This window comes from Vespula pensylvanica, chromosome 7 (genome assembly GCF_014466175.1).
Source record: "Vespula pensylvanica isolate Volc-1 chromosome 7, ASM1446617v1, whole genome shotgun sequence".
Lineage (NCBI taxonomy): Eukaryota > Metazoa > Arthropoda > Insecta > Hymenoptera > Vespidae > Vespula > Vespula pensylvanica.
Window position 1 is genome coordinate 2,552,429 of NC_057691.1, and position 21,319 is coordinate 2,573,747.

General features: G+C 39.2%; 1 protein-coding gene across 14 annotated transcripts in view; it reads right to left on the reverse strand.

Annotated features, from left to right (window-relative positions):
- LOC122630678 (Down syndrome cell adhesion molecule-like protein Dscam2) overlaps positions 1 to 21,025 on the reverse strand; it is a 77,764-nt gene extending 56,739 nt beyond the window's left edge. For all 14 annotated transcript variants that reach the window (XR_006327546.1, XR_006327545.1, XR_006327547.1 and 11 more), the window contains exon 1: positions 20,503 to 21,025. Coding sequence is in view for 11 of the 14 variants with exons in the window: in XM_043815447.1 (XP_043671382.1) it covers positions 20,503 to 20,530 (28 nt within the window). In the remaining 3 variants the exon portion in view is untranslated. The remainder of the gene's footprint in view (positions 1 to 20,502) is intronic.
- Between the last annotated feature and the right edge of the window lie 294 nt (positions 21,026 to 21,319).

The following is a 21,319-nucleotide window of genomic DNA, read 5'->3' on the forward strand; positions in this document are numbered from 1 at the left end:
AACCATTGTTTTTTATTTTTTTTTGTCTTTTTTTTTTATTTTGGTTTCTAATACACAGAGAACAACGATTCGAAAAGAATTAGGAACAACTAGCTAGAGGAACGATTTCTTTTTCTCTCACTCTTTCATTCTCTTTTCCTTCTCCCCTTTTTTTCTCTCTCTCTCTTTCCATCGCTCTTTCTCTTTCTTTCTATTCTTACCAGAGTCTAAAAATAGAAAGCGTTCCCATTTTCCGACACGCCAACGTGTACAAAAGAGAAACGTCTCATCGAATTTTCCATCGAACGAAGTGACGAACGTCGTCGTAAGCGCGTCAACTCACCGAGGGCGGAAAGAGTCGACGTTCGCCGAGGTTTTCCAGGATGGAAAGGAGAAAAATGTATATGAGAGCGGGAACTGAAATACGAGAGAAAAGAAAAGAAGAAAAAATATGGAAAGAAGAAGGGGGCGTTGGTTTGTGCGAGGTAGGAAAGAGAGTCGAGACTTTGTCGAGAGGGATACTGCAAGTATGAAGAGAAGAAAAGTGTGAGTGGGAGGTACGTCGAGACGGATATACAATCTGTCTCTCTCTCTCTCTCTTTCATTTTTTCTTTCTCTTTTTTGTTCCTTCTTTTTTTATTTCGGCCAGGATTTATGCTAATAGTCGACGCACGAATCGTGTTCGCTATACCATAAGACGACATTATTCACTTCGATGACGGCGAATCTGTCGACTTCGTGTCTCGTAATTCGTCGCCAAGTTCGCTGGCTTTCCGTTTGGTTGTTTTTCACGCTCGAGTGGCTTGCAATGCTCTTCTCGAGATAGAAAGAGAGAGAGAGAGAGAGAGAGAGAAAGAGAGAGAGAGAGAGAGAGAGAGAGAGAAACTTCAAGGGTCGCTGATATTGCTGGTACGCTTTTTCGAGCTCAATTTTACTTCATTTTAAATCCATCGAGGATGTGAATTCGATCGTGACTCTAAGAGTTCTCTAGATGTTACTACCCTCTTTGGATTATCGAGTTTGTTTTACGATATATGTATATATATATATATATATATATATATATATATATATGTTTATATATATAACAAATGTGTTACTATTAAATGTTGCTGGCTAATAAAAGAATTACATCGCTCTTTGTGTAAGTCGATATTTCAATACTGAGTAACAGAAAGCGGAAAAGAGAGAGAGAGAGGGAGAGAGGGAGAGGGAAAGAGAGAGGATGAGAGAGATAGTATGATCCGATAGGAAATGGACCTTCGTCGATTTCGATTCGTGTACTGGATATGTTATCGTTCTTCAATCGTAATACCGTTCCATTCTCTTGCGCGTGTATCGAATTGTGTACGTAGGTTTGTACGATCTATGTGGTACACGTTATTGCAACGATCTAATGCATACCGTAATCGGGAAGCCAATGCTAGCCGCGTAGATTAAACGATCTCGATGAAATGTTTTTTTACCCATTAAGAAATGTTCACACTTTAATAGAAAATATTTCGTGTATTTACTTACGTGCTCTCATATTACTTTAAAGGGGGGGGGGGATAAATAGAGGGGGAATTGGAAGAAAAAAAAAAATATTATTCCTCTTTTGAAAATTCGTGCCACGCGAAACGTTTCCCTTGTATTTTCATGTTCATTATGAAAATAGTAGTTTAACGTTCGCATATCATTAGCGGTGTATAACCGAAAGGTGCATGCCTCTTTTTTTGTCAGAGGGGATGAAAGTAACTAGGTTTTAGTTCGCTTCCCCCTTGGAGTCTTTTACTTTGAAAAGATACGCACGTACAAAGACCTTTGTCAGGGTTCGTAGTTAGGCAAGGTATCTACTTGTATATCAAAAGTATGTGGGTGTGTGTGTATATATATATATATAGTATAGTAAGCAGATAGATAATTTTAAAAGTACGAGCCCTTACACATATCGTGACTAAAAAAATGTAAAAGAAAGAAAAGAAAAATAAAAAGGAAAAAAAAGACCGGATTACCTAAAAACGTCATATAACGTTTCGCACTAATGAGGATTTTCTCTCTTTATCCGGAAGATATCCAAAAACGTTATTCCATCGGAGAATCCGATATTCAATATTGGATGATACCTGAAATTCTATCATCTCTAATTAACGTGAGACGTCTAAGATTTTTCTTCGATTAATTAATCTAACAATGTAAAATATCCATTCAATCTAGACAATATTTCGAATCTTAAGAGAATATTGGATAGAGCTAGTTCTACGCTCAATAGAATTTTTATCGGAATTTTATATTGAAGGAGTAGACGTATTCTCTACGTAAATGGACGCATCTATTTCTATGTGTGTGCATATAGACATATGTAAAAAAGTACGTACGTATGTATGTATGTATGTATGTATGGGCGCGCATATGTGTATGTATATATTATACTCACATAGAAGTTACGAGAGAGAAAGAGAGAGAGAGAGAGAGAGAGAGAGAGAAAGGGAGAGAGAGAGAGATATCTAGACGTTCGAGTTCTCGGCGGAAGGGTAAGAGGGAAATGGTCCATGACGGAGGAAGAGACAGAAATGATTTATGTAGACCGAGCGGGTACAATTTGTATCGCGTCAGGTTTTTTTCACCGACCGAGGGAAAGCAACGCGGGCAGCTGAGTTATTGCCCGGGCAAGGGTTGTCGAGGCGGTTCTGGAACGACTAGAGTGGGGGTACTGCCAGAGGGTAGAGGGTGGAAAAGAGGATAGAGTAGTGTCCTCCTTTTCGTAGCACCTTTCGCTTCACCACGTGCCACCTGATTTACGTGAATCCCTTTTTTCGTCCGTCTAATCTAATTACTTTGAGTCCTACTATTTCGGAAATATTAAATACCGAAAGGAGTTCATTCAGTAAATACTCTTATCGATGTATACGCGTTGAACGTTTTACGAGATACCGTCTTAAGATAGTGCTTTTACGAACCCCATAATGCTAATGACAGAGTTTATCAGATTTCCTTTGATAGAAATGATCCAATTCAATCTCGGATATTATTTAGAAAATTCGTTAACGAACGATTCCCGTTAAAACTTCAATCAAATCCTCGAGATAACTTATATAAGTTCATTTTCTTTTGTCCTTGTCTACGGTCTTCGAATTTAACGGAGTATAGTGACACGACGTCGAGTTTCTCTCTCTCTCTCTCTCTCTCTCTCTCTCTCTCTCTCTCTCTCTTTCTCTTTGTCTGTTTCTGTCTTTCCTATCTAAGAAATAGCAAAAGCTATAGTCGATTTTGGCGCGGAGCCTGCTTTGTATGAAGGAGTTGAGCTGCTTGAAGCACGGTTCTATCTTTGTGTCGTCGTCGTCCTTGTCGACGGACAATATTATACGTATTTCTCTCCATTGAGTCGAATACTGCTTGTAGTAGTAATGTCACGTTAATTCGCAGAGAAACGTGATATTACCGTCTCGGTGTTTAGTGATATTAGTAGACGACCATGTCTCCTCTTTAGTTTCATAATCGTTCCTTGAGAATATCTTGTCAGTGAGATATATCACAATCGGATTGCATTCAAGCAAGCAACTAACTAGAAAATCGATCGCAAATACATTCCCCTAAATCATTCATTATAAGTTGTCGATAAAGCGGTTTACTGTGAAAACAAAATTGACCGATTTACAAAGAGCCGTTCGTTGAATTCGAATTTAGTAGTTTAGATCAGCATTTCTCGTATGTCGATCTCGACTGTCTGGCTTTCATGGTAGACGACTACTTGGACGAGCGATACGTATCTCGATAATGTGCTGTACTACAGGCAATTGTGCGTAACGCGTTGGGTGTGAGTTGTTCTGGTAGGGTTTTGCTGCCGTAGCTGCTGCTACTGCTGCTGCTGCTGTTCCTCCTGCTGCTGCTGCTGCTGCTGCTGCTGCTGCTGCTGCAGGGTACCTTAACTCCGGCAATTCGTAAAGCGCGCCAACGCGTCGGCGGCCTCTCTCCCTGGCGTCATTTCCGGCTGACACCGGTATTGTGCGGACTACATTGTCCCCGCGTGTATTCAATGAGACGGCCCGCGGCGACGAACACTGGGTGTATGGCTGGAGGCATCGGGCTGGTTGGGGGTGTGGAGATGTTACTGGAGGAGGAAGAGGAAGAGGAAGAGGAACGTGCTTGCCTATGGAAGGATCGGGAGGAAGGGTGGATATGGAACAGTGATACTGCAACCGCTACAGAGTCAGCCTCTCTCTCTCACTTTCTCTCTTTCTCTATCTATCTCTCCCTACGACTCGCGTAAGCGAACGAGATTCCTTGGAACAATGAATTGTTCTGGAAGATGTCATTGTCCGATCGCTCTCGGGTCCTGTCGTCGTGTTTCGCACAGTAAACTCGCGCCCTTCGTCCCTCCTCTTCCTCTCTTTCTATTCCCGTCATCATTTCATGCGTTTCTCCTTGCCCATCTTTCTTCTCTAAGCCTACCTGTCGTCCCCTTATTTTGTTGCTTGTCGAATCACAAGGGTCTGCCTTTTATGACTAGTTCGTCGTGTTGATCTGTCGTTTATATCATCGACCTTGTACTTCGACACGCTTCTCGCCTTTATTACTCCCCGACGTATATATACTCCTATATACGTGTTTACGTCTATGACACATACATATGTACCTTCCATATAGGAAGTCTAAGTGCATTGAGTAATCACGACTACGCATTCACGGGTGACACTCGTAGGATGACATATAGCAAAGTCGAGAAACATCGCTGTTCCGAACTATCCAGTTCATTAACCCGTTTATAGTGTCACGATTTTTCATCCGTTATCTGAATGTTCCTCTTTGATATTATCGTTAATGAATTACTACTTCCACAGAGTTTTGTTGTTTCCTCGCATCGTACGATTTCCAGAGATACGCTCTCGTACATGTATCTGCTTTCATGTATCTACTTTCATTACTTCTCTTCCTATAATTATATATATGTATATATATATATATATATATATATATATATAGATCACATAGGTATATCTATAATATATACCTTTTTATTTCTATTATCGAGGAACGTCTGCACATCGCGCGATAATTGATATACTCAATGAAATAAATTTTCCTTATATTTTAAAAATGAAAGAGTATAATTTATCTTTATATCGAGATATTCCTTTGGTGCATATATCATGATTTTAGTATAAAACTTGAAAGTAAAGTTTAATAGAGATTTGTACGCTACGTTCATTACTCGCTAGCGTAAAATTTAGTGCATCTCCAAAATGAATATAAAATATATATATACGTATACGTATGTATGTATGCATACTTTTTATATAACATTGTACGTATTTATGGCATCATTATTAGGCAATAAATCATTCGTGAATGTCTCTCGTCACGATTAATGCGTGCACAATGCTGAAAATATTATTTGGAATAATTGTTAAATACGATTTATGGTTATCACCGATTGGACGTATAGAGAAAGCGTAAATTACAGTTTAAATCGAAATCATTCTTCTTTGCCAAGCACATCGCATTAACCTTCGAGTCGAGACACAGCGGGCTTACGATCGAAATTGTGAGAGAAAGCGTAGCCATTACGGGGAAGTGGGTCATCGAAACAAGTAGAGAGGGGTCATTGCGATTCCGCGTGCAAACTGTTGCTGAGTTTCTGGCGAGGAGATCTCTTTTTCTTTAGGATGGACCCAAAGATCGATTTCTAGTTGATCGTTTCGAGCAAATGTTTTATTTATTGATCGATTTCTAGTTGATCGTTTCGAGCAAATGTTTTATTTATTAACATGTACGTAGATATTTACGATGTGTTTAGTTCCAATCTTTCCTAATTTCTTTTTCTTTTGTTGAAGAATGACATTTTCGATATTATTAAATATCTATTTGCCCAAGTGCCACTAAATAAGCGAACGAGAAAGAAAATCAAAACTATTTTACGTGAGAAAGACATAAATGAATGAATGAATGAATGAATGAATGAATGAATGAATAAATAAATAAATAAATAATTTAGAAATAAAGAAAAGCTAAAGAAATAAAGAAAGAAGAAAAAATAAAGAAAGAGAAACAAAACATACAGTAGAAATCTAGTCTTCGAAGGAGGAAGTTCCCGTCTCGAAAAATAAATTCGTTCATAACTCAATATTTTGACGGAACGCAGGTCGGATTGCGACTGGCGAGGGAATCGAATCTGAAGTTAACTCAATTTCCGCTTTCCCGAAGTCGACTGGTTTTGCGTCTATCTACGTGATTGCCTTCTACCGTCTTGCCGTTCGTCCCTATTTTATCCAGTTTCGTTCTGACCGAGTAACGCGAATCGTTTTTAAGGATTCCAGTCGATTCTTGGTTCAAGTTGTGTTACTAAGACGACGACGACGACGACGACGACAACGATGACGACGACAATGTCGAGTTGGATGGAGAGAAGAATGTACGTCGTTGGGAAAAGTAAAAGGAAAGAAAGAAGGAAGGAAGGAAGGAAGGAAGGAAGGAAGGAAGGAAGGAAAGAAGGATCAGTAGTAAAAGACGAAGACGAAGAAGAAGAAGAAGACGTGCTCCCAAGAGATGTGAACTGGTAGCTGAAAGCAAACGATATTGCTCCTTCGTAGTCTGAAATGGTTGGTAAGAGACGCCAGTGTACCATACCTCTTTCCTCTCTTTCTCATCCTCCTTTTCCTCCGAGCTTCCTCCAGGAGAAAACGGATAAAAAGATTACAAGAGCAAATACCGGAGCGTGGCAAATCCGAAGCGTTGAACGGACCAACGTGGAGATAGAAATCTTTCGGCTCCCTTTCGACGAGTAAACAGAAAGTAGAATCCGCGATCCCAACGCGGACGCGTTGAACTGTTGATCTCTCCAATCTACACGACGCCGCAAGGACTACAAGGTTAAATCTCGGAAGACGAATAATCGAGAAAAGTTTAAGTGAAACTCAAATACTTTGAAACGTTCTCGTTTCTTCCACTTTTCTCGTTCGTGCCGATCGTTAACGGGTAAATGATGAGAAAAACAGAGAGAGAAAGAGAGAGAAAGAGAGTCACGAGTATACTAGTTAATGCGCTTTAGTATTTCTTTCTATCCGAGTTTTTCTTATTTATATAAGCAAAATAAATAAGTACACGTTTGTTTACGTGGATTCCCTTGCATTCGAGATATTCTTATTAATATCTCTTTATTTTCCATGAAGAATTTTTCTTCGAAATACGACAAATAGATTGTAGTACCGCGATCTTAAAAATTTATATAGTGAGCTTACACGATGTACTCCCTTTCGAGATCGAGGATATGTAAGGGGATGATGGAGAAATAAAGAGAGAAAGATGGAGAAAGAGAGATACGGTAGGAAAGAAACGGACGAACACAAAAGTCACTCTTGGTCTTCTCGTCGCTATTTCTTTCGGCGAATCCCTGGGATTTATGAAATGTCTGGCGCGTATCCTTCGATTCCATTTGTCGAAGCGCACGGGTAATAAAAGGAACGCGATAAGATGAAGCATTGTAAAACTTACGGCCATTATCATTAATCAATTTTTTCTTTCCATTCTCATTGCATCCTGGAAAAGTACGTTGGTGTAAAATGGAAAGAACAAAATATTAAAGAATAAAATATTTACCAATGTATAAGACGTTGAATGATCGCATGTACTCCTATGATTTCTCTTTTTCATTCTCTCTCTCTCTCTCTCTCTATCTATCTATCTATGTATCTATCTATCTATCTCCCTTTAGGAAAAATTGATTCGATCGATATATCGTATCACATCGTTTACTCGACCCTTTGAATTTGCCGTGTCGTTTGAAGTCGTGCATCGTTTCACAAGCGCGTTTATCCTCGCGAACCTCCGATATCGTTCGTCCGCTCGAACGTTTCGTCAAGAAGACTCGTCCCTTTTGATGCACCCTACACCCTTCGCTATGAGAAAGGGGATAAAATGTCAGGATTAAGGGCTGTGCATTCCTCCTATACACACTCGTCTGCCTAACATGCGTGCGAGACAGGTAGTGCATCGTCGTCGACGAACTCGCTCGACGAGAACTGTGCAGGGAAGTAGAAAAAAATATTATTTCGACTTTTCGTCCTTTTTTAAAGTTTCTCTCTCTCTCTCTCTCTCTCTCTTTCTGTCGAAGCTAAAGTTGAAACTGATGCTTGAAAATTTTCTTTTTCTTTCTAAGAATCGCGTGTACGAAGTCGATTGATTGAGATATCCACGACACTCCACAGGCTTCATAAATTTTGATCGATCCGAGTAATTGCCAAAGTTCTTGGTAGTCCAGTTTTCTCTTCGACGTTTGCACGGAAAACGAGCGCGCGATTAGTCCAGACCCAGAAGGTATTTCCCATGGGCGTTTATATCATGAATGCGACATTAGCGAGCAACGTGTTATTCAGGACGTCGCATTGCCACAAGAGACAGATGGATGGATGGATAGATGAGAATCGTAGTGAGGGTAGATGAGATAGTAAGAGGAAGGTAGTCCTTCGATTCTTAGGTGGTGAGATGAAGACGACGGGAGAGAGAGAGAGAGAGAGAGAGAGAGAGAAAAGAGAGAGAAAGAGAGAACTATTCCCAAGTGCACCCTTTTCGTATCTTTTTCATGACGTGTAAGACAGGTCGAGTGGAATGACAGGAATACTGGCAGAAAAAGAGAGAGAAAGAGAGAGAAGAAGGAGAGGAAGATAGTTGGTATCGAATTTGCGTCGTATTTACCCGAGGAAAGCGTCCCGACGCCTTCTCTTCCGTTCGGTTCGACGTTGCGCTCGTGCCTCCCCAAGAGTGGTTATAAGACAAACACCGTCGATTTGTTTTACGAGCCGGTAAATATACCAAGTTATGAGTTACGTGTCTCTGCTTGGATTTTCCTTTTCGCTTACTCGCGTCTTCTCCAAGAATCTTGTTTTTTATTTTGAGGAAAGAGTCGGACAGCAAATGCAAAGGACGATAATATTTTTTTATTTCGATGATTTCTTTCTATTTTTCTTTTTTTCTTTTCTTTTCTTGTCTCTTTTGGTAATATCAATTCTTCTTTGCTCTTACGTTCGTCGTCCTACTATTTTTCTTTTGTTAAAACTACGAAGACAATTCGACGATTCTAACGTGTTTAAATTATTACTCCGCACGTTTTGTGAGTTTCGTCCGCCCGACGACCCGTTCGAATTCATCGCTCGCGAAATCGAGGACGAGGAAAACGTGGAAGACGAGGTGGAGGAGGTATTCCACACTTTCGAAAGAGAGGAGAGCGTCGTGCTTTGAATACTGATCGAGCGTAAATTTTGCAGCTTGACTACGGAACGTTCGAAAACGGAACGATCCGGAGGTTGGCGAGCGTAACGACTCTTTTCGTTGAGCGCGACAGGTGAGGGTACCCTCATATCTCATTCACGGTTCGAGTCTGGATTTAAAGTTACGCCCGGTGCTGCGCAAATAGAGGGTCGAGAGGAAGGGAAGAGAAGGAAAGGGAAGGGAAGAAGAGACGAGAGAAGAGGAAGAAGAGAGGTCGAAGAGAGGTAGTCGGAAGCTGCCTAGAAAGAGAGGTAATGAGAGGGAGGGTCAGAGAGGGAAGAGTGACAGGAAAAGGGTGGGTCGTTCGAGAGGGCAAGGCGAAACCACGAGCCATCGACCCTGGAGTCAGGTTCGAGCTCGTTATACTCTCTCTCCTACAGGATGCATCCCAGTACACTGACGCAATAGACACATACACACACACGCATACACAGACAGCGCGCGCGCGCCCGCGTCCGCGCTCATGCTCACGCATGACGCACACTCGCGTTTACTTTCGTACACATATACTTCTCTTTCTCTCCGTATCTCTATGCAGTTTTAGAACGAGACGCGATAGAAGAGAAGAGAGCCCGCACATTCGCCGCATGCACTCGCCGCGTGTACCCACAGAGCGCGCGTTTCGTGACGGTGAATGTGCTACGCGGTACCGCCCCGACGACCAACGGCGTATATCGTACAGTTGCAAACCAAAACCGTGCATGTGCCACACAGCCGCGATATATCTACAAAGGATAGAAGAAGATAGAGAGACAGATAGATAGAAATAGTAGAGAAAAAGAGAGAGAGAGAGAGAAAGAGGAAGAGAAATTGTCAAAAAAAAACTCCTACTCTCTCGCTATTTTGACCGCCGCTTGTTTTTTCTGCCGGAGGACACAAAAAGCTGGGTACGTCAAAAGCAACCTGCTACCACGATTTCCGTCCTCAACCTAAACTCTTTCCCTTTTTGTTCTCTCTCTTTCTCTAAATTTCTTTCTCATTCTTCTCTATCTTTGTATTTGCTTTCTATGTTATTGCGGGAAAACCGCATTTGTTATTGCACGATTCGAGATATAGGAAATATCCGTTTGCAGAATTTACGTTCTCATCAAAGGTTCCTAGTTCTACATCATATATACATACATGCATACATATATACATGCAAACATACATACATGCATACATACATACGTATATTCGCTTCACTTGCAATATGGAAATTTGTAGTGAGTTAGCCCTGTTTATTAGATGTATAGAGAATGTTACGGCATATCGAATACGGCTTATTATATATAAGCAGGTATGACACGTTGAAATTCAAATATTGATTACGACTATTTAGTGTTATCCTTTAATTGGCCTACATTTATGAGGATTAACGTGTACGTTATATGACCGTAACGATGGTTCAGGGAATTCGGCATTGATGTGAATGAAATTAATATTATAGACATTTTCAATTGTATGCTACACTCTAAATAGTAAATAAATATAATTGCTGTCTGAAATAATCTAACAACGATCTTAACGCCAGTGATTTGTACCTTTTTTCTTTTTTTTCTCGCCTTTAAAGAATTAGATAGACATTGTAAGATAAAGTTGTAAAAGAGAGAGAAAGAGAGAAAGAGAGACGTCGATGTGAGCGATACGATAAAGCCAAGCGTACATTTATAAACCTCTCGAGGCCTCTCGTTTGCCTAAGTCAACAGAGAGAAAGAGAGAGAAAGAGAGAGAAAGAGAGAGAGAGAGAGAGAGAGAGAAACAGAAAGGGGTAGAATGCATGGACCGTTCGCTATTGATGCTATCGGAGCGATGCTCTTACATAAGTACATCTTCACTTACGCGACCTTTTATACGTCGACCTCGAGGATCGATCGATCGTCGATCTCTCTTCCTTCTCTCTTGCACCGAAGGATAGACGCGTTGTCCTGCTCTTTAACGTCAGCGCAGAAGCATCCTCGCTTTCGTATCGTGTTCGGTCGAAGCCGAGCTAGAATTTCTCAAACAAGCGTTCGTATTTCATCGGGGAGTGGCGTCGTTCATTTTTAAATCTGTCCGAGAAAGAAAGACAGAAAGAGAGAAAGAAAGAAAGAGAAAGAGGGAGGGAGAGAAAGAGACTGAGATAAAGATAGAGATAGTAAGGGATAGGTAGATGGATTACGAGCATAGTACGTTGCTAACGGAGTAGTATGACATGAATATTAAAAGACGAAAGCTTCGTAGTGTGGCGGTAAGGAGAAGGGCCAGAATATAAAGGAACGAAAGAAAATGAGAAAATAGAAAAGCGTGCCTCTTTACGTCGTTGTTGTCGACGTCGTCATCGTCGTTGCCGACGTCGTTGCCGACGTCGTTGTCGTTGCCGACGTCGTCGTCGTCGTTGTAGTAGTATACAAAGACAGGTTATGCCCATACTCTGGATGGAACACTCACCTTTGGGGTGTATGTACATTCTTGCAAAAAAAATGGAAAAAATAAAAAAGAAAAAAGAAAACCTCCTACCGAGTTTGTTTCCGGAGCTTGAAATTTCCAGCAGGTTAACGAACGAGAGGAAGTCTCTTCCTTTCTACGACATATAAACTCGTGTCTTTTCGATGAACGAGGAGGGAACGATTTCTTTTTCTTTCTCTCTCTCTCTCTCTCTCTCTCTCTCTCTCTCTCTCTCTCTCTCTCTCTATCTATTTCTCTCTTTTGCTCTCATTCTACTTTCTAGTAGCTCGTCGTTCGGATAAGGGGGCGAACGAATGGTAAGGGGTTAATGGATATCGAGCGAGTCGTGCCAGACCTCTCTCGTGCTTTCCATCTCGTTTTTTTCTTCCTCTTCTCTCTCTCCCTCTCTCTCTCTCTCTCTCTCTCTTTCTTTTTCTCTTTTTCTTCTTCCTTCTTCGATTCTTTAGTCGCTTCTCCATTTTCTCGCAAGACCGTGAAAAAAAAAACGATAGCTCGCCGATACCAGAACGTCTTTATCGACATCGCGATTATTCGTTACAAACGATAAAAATCCGAACGATTATCCAGCCTTTTCTTCCCTTTTCTTCTCTCCTTCTTCTTCGCATCGTTTATTCCCATAAAAAGAGTCCTTCCACCAATTTTTATTCCCCGGAAATTGTTCCGAGCAATTTTAAACGCACTACAATCACTGAGATTTTTACTTGTTCTGCTTTTCCTTTTTTTCCTTTTTCTTTTCTTTTGCTTTTTTCTCTCTTTTTTTTCTTTCTTCCTTTTTTCCTTCCTTTCCCCTGCTGTTTAAGAAAGAATATGTCGTTCAAATCCCTCGAGATTCGAAATAGCTCGCTCGTGAATTATCGTCGAAATACTTAACGATTCGCAATTGAAAATCGTTTGGTAAAAGTTTCACGGACGAAAAAACCCGTTCCGGCATTACAAATTGAACAACTTTTTTCTCTGGAGCTTCCATTACTTCAATAATACGGAAAGGTATATTCGAAAGTCATGATTACGCTCGGAAAATTATTACGATGAGAATTTTTAAAGACATGTCTTCGTTGACAGTACCGGCCGGAGAATTACGACGGAAATCTTTATTGACGTTATTATCACGTATAATGAGATATTACCTCGTTTACCCTGTGTGACATTAAGACAATCTGTAAATTGCAATTTCGTAATTTCCTTTCGAAGATGCGTTACGAACTAATCAATTTTCTTAATTTTCGATAATCGATCAATTCTAAGGTCAATTTCCGTCGTCCGTCTATAATTTTACGACGGATTATGTAAAACGAAAAAGCTTTGAAAATGTTGAAAAAAGTTTTCTTCTTCCCCCCTCCATCAATTTTTCTTTAACCCGTCGAATTTTTTCCTTTTAATTACACAAGAATATATATGTTTTTTCATATTGTGACGTATCTTGTCGGTGATCGTTGCAACGAGCCGATCGTTAAATTTTACGAATTATTTCGCTCTCGCGAATTAGATCGCTTGATTTGATTAACAATATAATTCATTCCTTATAAACAAACATGACGAGTTATTTATTTATTTATCAAAGCATTCATTATATTCCTACGTTTGCGGTACTTGATTCATTTAGCCTTACTCTACCGAGCTATTTACCGTGATAATTAAAGTGCCCCTATAACGCATGTTTTACAACGAAACTTTTGTAAACACATTTATCATGGATTTATTTATTAACTAGTAACGGAACGAGCCTTTTGCCGATATTCTCAAATAGCCCGGTGATGCTAATAAATAAAATGGAAAATATATTGACATCATCATTTTTTTATTTCTTTTTGTTTTTTCTTTTTCATATTCTTTCATTAGATAAATAGGTATACGTTAGTTTAATATATCGTTGAAACGTGGAACAAAATTGGTGATCTTAAACACCGTTGGAAAGAAAGTTCTTTCGTTTTGCAAAGGTAATACTCTTCTCTTTCTTTTGAAGTCGAAAAGTTTCCTTGAGTAAACTTTGCATAACAATTGGATACGGCTTTCTCTCTCTCTCTCTCTCTCTCTCTCTCTCTCTCTCTCTCTCTATCTCTCTCTTTCACTCCCTTTTTCTTGAAACACATTCCGTAAGAAAACTATTTAATTATGCGAAGTCGAAATTCAACGAGTTATCAACGTTGTAGTTGCTATCATTTCTCTCTCTTCGAAGACTCCATCGAATTTGTTATACTTATTCGCACGAGGAATAATCCTGACACAGTGTATATATTTACGTATATGTACATCTATATAAATCTATCTACAAATAAAACGAAAAACAAATAAATTCATCGAAGGTGTCGTGACAAAACGAATAGGCAACATATTTCGTATATACGGTTTTTCTGACAAATCGACAATAGTTCGTAGGTATATTTCATATACATATCCATATATATATATATATATATATATATATATATATATATATGTACATACATCCATATGATACGTTCAATCGAAAAATACGATCGGTAAAATTGAAAAATCTTTTTCTATGACCAGTTGAATAATATTAGAGTGATAAAATCGTATTAAAATCGTGTCATTTCGATCGATTTTATTTCTTAATAATCGATGTCGATAGTCTAATAGTAGTACACAGACATATATATATATATATACACAGACATAAATATGAATTTTTTTTTATTGATGACTGATCATTATTTCGTCATTTATATTCGAGAGATATAAAACGACATGAATCTATTATTAATAAATTGATGAACATACATAAATAGATAGTTCGAAAATATTACGATCGAAAGTCAGAGAATTTATAATATAATACAAACAGGAATACTTACGTGTTTACTTACATATGTAGTACTTATCTACATATGTACATAATTACAGGCTTTTTATTTTTCTCTCTTTCTATCCTGTGTCTTTAACAGAGGAATAAAAGAGAAGTAATTGCCGATCGGTGGCAGCGATGTCGAGGGCCGGTTGACGTTCGAGGGTACGAGAGTAGCATAGAGCATGTACGAGGCCGATTGTACTATAGTAACCCGTCGCTTTAAAGCTGCCGATGAAAGGCGATCTCGACGAATAAAAATAAACGGTTCGACAACGATTCACTCGTTCTCGACCAACTGCTGTACCCTCGTCGTTCTCTAGTAAAGAGAGAGAAAGAAAGAGAGAGAGAGAGAGAGAGAGAGAGAGAGAGAGAGAGAGGAGTTTTTAAAGAGGGTCGATCGATTTGCTGGAAAATGGAGTCCGCGTTACGTTTCGAAGGGCACAAGGTCGTTTTCTTCTTTGCTCCTTTCACCGTCGATCGTCGATCTTTCTCTCTCTCTCTCTCTCTCTCTCTCTCTTCTCTCTCTTATTCTTTTTCTGACATTTACACGTTCTTTCTCGCAGGAAATTGCTCTTTCTTACGTCGCTTTATCGCCCGTGAAAATGGGAGACACCTTCGATCGCGAAATCTTAATTCACGTTGTACACGCGAGAAATGAAAGTAATCGTTCGATTTTTTTCTTTCTTTCTTTTCGTAACTTTTCGATACTTTCCTATCCTCTCCGAGATCTATAAAAATATAGATATAAATCTAGAATAAGACATAGATCTATATCCAGTTCATATAAAATGATTCGTGCATAACGAGAAAGGTTTGTCGTGTGGAAAAGGACGAAGCTTTTCTTCGTACGATAAAGCACGAGATTCGCTAAAAGTAGGAAGATACCTCATAGAAAGCAAGTTTTCAGACAAACGTCGAGGGTACAAGAAGAAAAAGAAAAAGAATAAGAAGAAGAGTTTTCTAAATGGACGAAGAACGATATCCGTGGAAATGTAAAAGGAAAACCTAAAAAAGATCGTACACTTTTACGATTGCAAGCGCAGCGTGGAACTTAGAAAGCATTCTTTTTCATTTTTTTTTCGGGTTTGCCTTTCCTTTTCTTTTCTCTTTTTTTTTTCATTTCTTTTTTTCTCTTTTTCGCCGCTTCTTTCCTCGTCCTCTATCTCGTTGTTTGTTGTAATCGTTCTTCTTCGGACAATCGTACTCGACTAGATGAGAAAAGAGTTATTAAATTTTACGATGTCATACGAATGTGATCTCGATGTCCTGCAAGCTTTCTCTCTCTTTCTCTTTTTCTCTTTCTATTTCTATTTCTATTTCTGTAAAAATGATTTTCAGTTGTGACGAGGTGACGAAAAATAAAAAGATGAAAGATGCGAGGATGAGAGAGAAAGGAGAAAAAAGAAAGAAAGAAAAAAAAAAGAAACAGATTTTGTTACGAAAGCAACAGACGAGTCGACACAAGATACGAACGCCGCAAGGTGATTTTTCTTTTGACAGCAATTGCTAGCTTTAAAAAGTGAGTTTCAGCAACAACAATCATTCATACACCTCGGCGAATGTAATATCTATTTAAAATGTTTACCGCTTAATTCGCAGATCCAAGAAATGTACAAAGACATAGATGGAATTCTCTCTCTAAGTCTAACACTTGCCATCATTTTCTCTCTTTCTTCTTCTCTCTCTCTCTCTTTCTCTCTCGTACCCTCTCGTTTCGTCTATATCGCAGCGTGTTTTGTTACTCGACTGCGATGTATCTAAATCGCTTTTCCACGAGTTTCCGCTCGTGCAGTCGACTATTCATCGTCTTCCTTTGTATCGCGTAGTTCCATCTGAAAGCTGGCTCAGTGAAAAGTTACTTTTCTTCGAAACCATTAGACAAGTTTCTCGGGTGTTGTTGAATTTTTCCTTAACCCACCCCCTCTTGGATCTACAAAATGTCGATCCTAAAAAACGATTGAAACGATTTTGGGTAGAGCGGTATAGAACGTTCAAAGTTGTTTCTACGAAGGCGAATGAAAAACATCTAAGGAAGGTTTCAAAGGTGTGTGGAAGATTTTGAAACTATCAAGGAAATAGATGTAATATTAGAGAGGGTCGTTCATAACGGAAGTCAAGGATATGTACTACATTCATATGGATGAATTTCTACGACCTGAGTTCTTTTACTTTCTTTAAAACTTTTTTTCACCTATTCTGTGCATTTCGTTTTAGACTATCTTCGTAGATCTCGTTTCTCGTCGAAGACCGCGGTTCGTTCTACGACGACTCGAGTTGGCTACGAATCAGTTTCCCTCGAGTTTATATTCATAACGAATAAATTATTCAGCGAGCTGATGGTACCGGGAGCCCATCGGGATATATACATATATATATATATATATATATATGTATATGTATATGTATATATATACACACACATACACACACACATAGTATATTATATATATATAAATATATATATATATATATATATATATTATATACGTAGGCTCGTCACGTCGCCTCGCATTATCCACATAATCGGAGTACGTGCCAACGTGAAAGCTCGCGCTTCTCTCGTCCTATCCTTTACTCCCTTCACGAATTCTCGTCCTCCTCTCTTCTCTCCTCTCCACCCCTTCCCACCCACTTCTCTCTACCCTTTCTCTTTATCTATTTCGTCTTTTTCATCGTTTTGTCTTCTCCACGCTCTTCTTCGTTTAACTCTTCGACCAAGCGTATCCCTTCTCCAACTCCCTCTTTCCATTTCCGATCACCGTACCCCGAGAAATAAATCTGTTCCACGGGACGATAATTTTCAACATCGTGAAACGAATCCGATAGGGGACTTTTATACCTTCGTTAAGATTTCGAAGCACGTATGCCCAAGTTGCTCCGTTTTTCGATTATTCCTTTCGACGAGTACGTCCCAGAGATTATCGGAACTCTTTCTCTCTTTTTCTTTCTCTTTTTCTCTCTCTCTCTTTCTTTTCTCTCTTTCTTTCTCTTTCTTTTTCTCTTTCTCTCTCGCTCTTCGATACAGAGTTTTTATTTCATCGACATAAATCTTTGAATATTGATCTACCGTATTTTTAAATTTTCGTAAACTATTCAATGCTTAATTATAGATTTTCAATACCCATCGTTACTTCAAAGTACGAAGGTTTAATCCTTTTTTTTTTCTTTTTTTTTCTATTATATTTTTTCTATTACGTTCAATCGGTATATATGTAGGTACTTACGTTGTAAGATTATCGGAATCACTACTTCTCAACGAAAAGATTAAGAGATTATATTCTTTATTCAGAAATTCATTTATCGTCTTAATAAAACATGCACCGTCTTTCCAATATTCTTACAACTTGTTAAAAGACTTTCAATACTTGTTAAAAGGCTTTGTTAGTTATAATTTTCTTTTCTCTTTTCTTCTTTCAACACACCGTTCTAGATTCGGTACTATCATTAACAGGAGGAAGAATTGAAGGGAAAGCCGGACTACGAAACACATCTTTCCCTTTCGAAATTAGGCGAGCATTGTTTTATACAAGCTCGTTCAATTTCAAAAGGATGGTACTTACGATAGCGGAACGACCTAAAAAATTACGATACTACGGTCTACGCGTTAAAAGAGCCCGAATGCTTCCGTCCACTTGACGCTAATTCTCTTCGTTTTTCCACCCTCCCTCTATCGTTCCATCCTATCCTTTACAAAAGCTTCGTCGACCGAAGGTTTACTTAGCCATTAAAATATTCCATTAACGCGCACGCCTAACTCGTCGAACCTCGAGCATGTTAGCTACGAGAAGGATAAGAAGAAGAAGAAGAAAAAGGGGAAAAAGGAGGAGGAGGAGGATGATGTGAAGGATGGAACGAAACTAGTACGAAGAAAACGTCAGAAAAGGAGCCTTATTAAGGATCTACCAGCCCTCACTGAGAACATCGCTTAAATTTCAGAACGTCGTTTCGCGAAACACGCCGTTCGTAGTCGTTAAGACTCGCCCGATGAGATTAAAGGCTTCCGAGATTCGAGAGATGTCGAGTCTGAATTGTCCGCAATTAGTGGGACGGTCTTTCTCTATCTCTCTTTCTCTCTTTTTCCGTCGCCTTTAACCATCCCTTTCTTCCCTACATCCGCCCCCTCCAATCCCAATCTCAATTCTGATTTCTTTCGTACCGAGAACTCAAGCTCAAACTCAAGCTCCTTCCTTCAAGTAGAAACCGAAGAAAACTCGGCGTAGGACTGGTAGCTTTTCTTAGCTTGCTACCTCGATGATCTTAACGAGAAAGCTTCTTAGACGCGTCTCGCGATCGTTATCGGCGTTTCTTATTGTTTTAAAGAGAGACCAATCGGCCCTTTCCAATCGGACGTCTACGACCACTACTACTACTACGTATATAATTTATCGTCGACTAAAAGGTGGAACAACAAAACGCTTTCTTCCGACTCCTTTGATTTCCTTCTTCTTTTTCTTTATTTTTTTTTCCTTTTTTATTCTTTCTTTTCTTTTTTTTTCTTTTCCCTCTTTCTCTTTCTTTCTCGCAACGAACCCTTCCCTATGAAAGCGTTAATTGATCCAACGACGAAGAAAGGTAGCCACAGTTCTTTCGCTGAACGTAGACGGCATTTTAAATATCCTTCTTTCTCTTTCTCACTCTCTTTATATATCTTTTCAAATCTAATGACGTGGTTTATACTCGACTTCGAAAGAAAATAAACGCGTAGATACCTTTACCTCGAGATAATTGCGTAGTCGATTTATATCGAAGCCTCGAAAGTTTTTCTCGATCGAGCCTGAATACTTACTCGACTTATTCCTGAAATATTTAACGATTCTGGAAGTCGTTTCGATGTCTCGATAAAATCTATATATATATATATATATATATATATATATATATATATATATGTATGTATGTGTGTATGTACGTATATCCGATTGCTATTTCGTTACTCTTCCTCGATCCGATGCACACAATCGATTATTTTCCATGATCCGACATATCGTGAGAATTCATTGCTTTAAAAAAAGAAAAGAAATAAATAAATAAATAAAAAAGGAAAGCGGAAAAAGTCGAATTTTCTTTTTTCACGCGAGTCACGTATGTTCAATTGAATACAATATTTATCGTGTAAAATCTATCGATAAAACGTACTTATTCGATTTTTCCGAATACCATCTTTCTTTCAACGAGATATATAGAAAAGCTTCGATAAAAGTTCCGATCTACTTCCTTCTTACTTGCCATTATTTCGCAAATTAGATTACGACGAATACGTCAGGTGAGTTCGGTGTTATCTCGTTTCCAGTATGCGCTCGAGTGAAACTTTTAGGAACACTCTCCTCACACGACCGAGATGCACACGGAGTACGTTCCCATCCCCTCTCGTGTCTCGCAGGCGCGCAAAGTTGAACCAAAGCGTAAACCTTTGTACCACCACGCCGTTCTTTCGACGAACGTTTAAATAGTACGGATTTGTTGATTCGTTGCATTTCATACGAGATACCCAAATTGCAAAATTACCGTTTGCTTTCATATATTCGATTAAAAGTTTCCCATTTATATTAATTTTCAAATACGAAATTTATAATTATTCTATGAGCATTTCGATTTTCTCACATGGGTAGAAAGAAGCAGTAATCTGACGTAGAGATTTTTGGAAAACGTGTAACGTTGAACGTAACGTCACGTTGAAAATAATCTCGACGTATCACATCCGTCGTGCCAACAGAATCGACAAGTACGAATTTTGAACGAAGGAACGTACTCTATTTCTCTATCTCTCTCTCTCTCTCTCTCTCTCTCTCTCTCTCTCTCTCTCTCTCTCTCTCTCTCGCTCGCTCGCTCTCGTAGAGTTTTGGTAGGATTGGGTCATTGATTCGGCAGGAATTTGATACGCGCGTGGTATAGGAAACGATCGATGTACGTTGCAAAGCCTTGTTGCGCGATATCGTACTATCTATCTAGATATACGTACACAGTAGGTATCTTCGTAAAATTTCAATATTTTCACGTGAAACGTGAAAGGAACACGAGATTGATAAAAATTACAAGAAACTTACCGGCTAATATCAGACATCGGGCCAACATCCTTCTTATGCTCCTATTCTTGAACTAGGCCGGTAACCTTTTTTCTTTCTCTCTCCCGCCCTTAGAAAGTCCTGTTTTAGTTGACTCCGAAACACGATGTCTCCATTAAAGTTGACCTCTTCTTCACTTGACCACGACGTGATCACCAAATAGTCAATCTTAGTCGGCTACTTTTTAATTACCTATCACACCCGAAATAATAATACGTCTATAATTCGAGAGCAATTAAAATCGGTATCGAGAAAACGACGATGCGCCGGCGTCTTCGACGAAAGTTCACGAGGTCGTTGGATGATCGAGCACGACGCGTTGTCGGAGTAGCCGGCCACGAGGTAAAACGCGGTATCGGTGCGGAATCTCATAGGCGTGAGATTTATTGACTTAACGAAAGTGAGAGAAAGAAGAAACATAAAGAAATGGAAGACAAAAAAAGGAGAAGCAAAAGGAAAGGCAAAAGATAATGAATACAACAAATAAACAGCAAAAGAGAAAAATATCAGAACAATTGAGAAAATGCAAAGAAAGTTGAGTTCGTTCGAATTAATGAATCACGAGATTTATTCTCGCAAACTTCTTCCTTTGTGTTGTTTGGTCCGGCGAGGCGAGAATTGCACGCGGAACGCCGTTCGCTGATCTTGCACGGCAACTCAGAGAAAATAGAAAAGGTAGAAGAAGAAGAAGAAGAATATAGAAGAACAACACAACAACAACAAGAAAAAATATCCACGTTTTTCTGTATTTTCGACGTAACAACACGACGAGAACGAACGAACGAACGAACGAACGAAC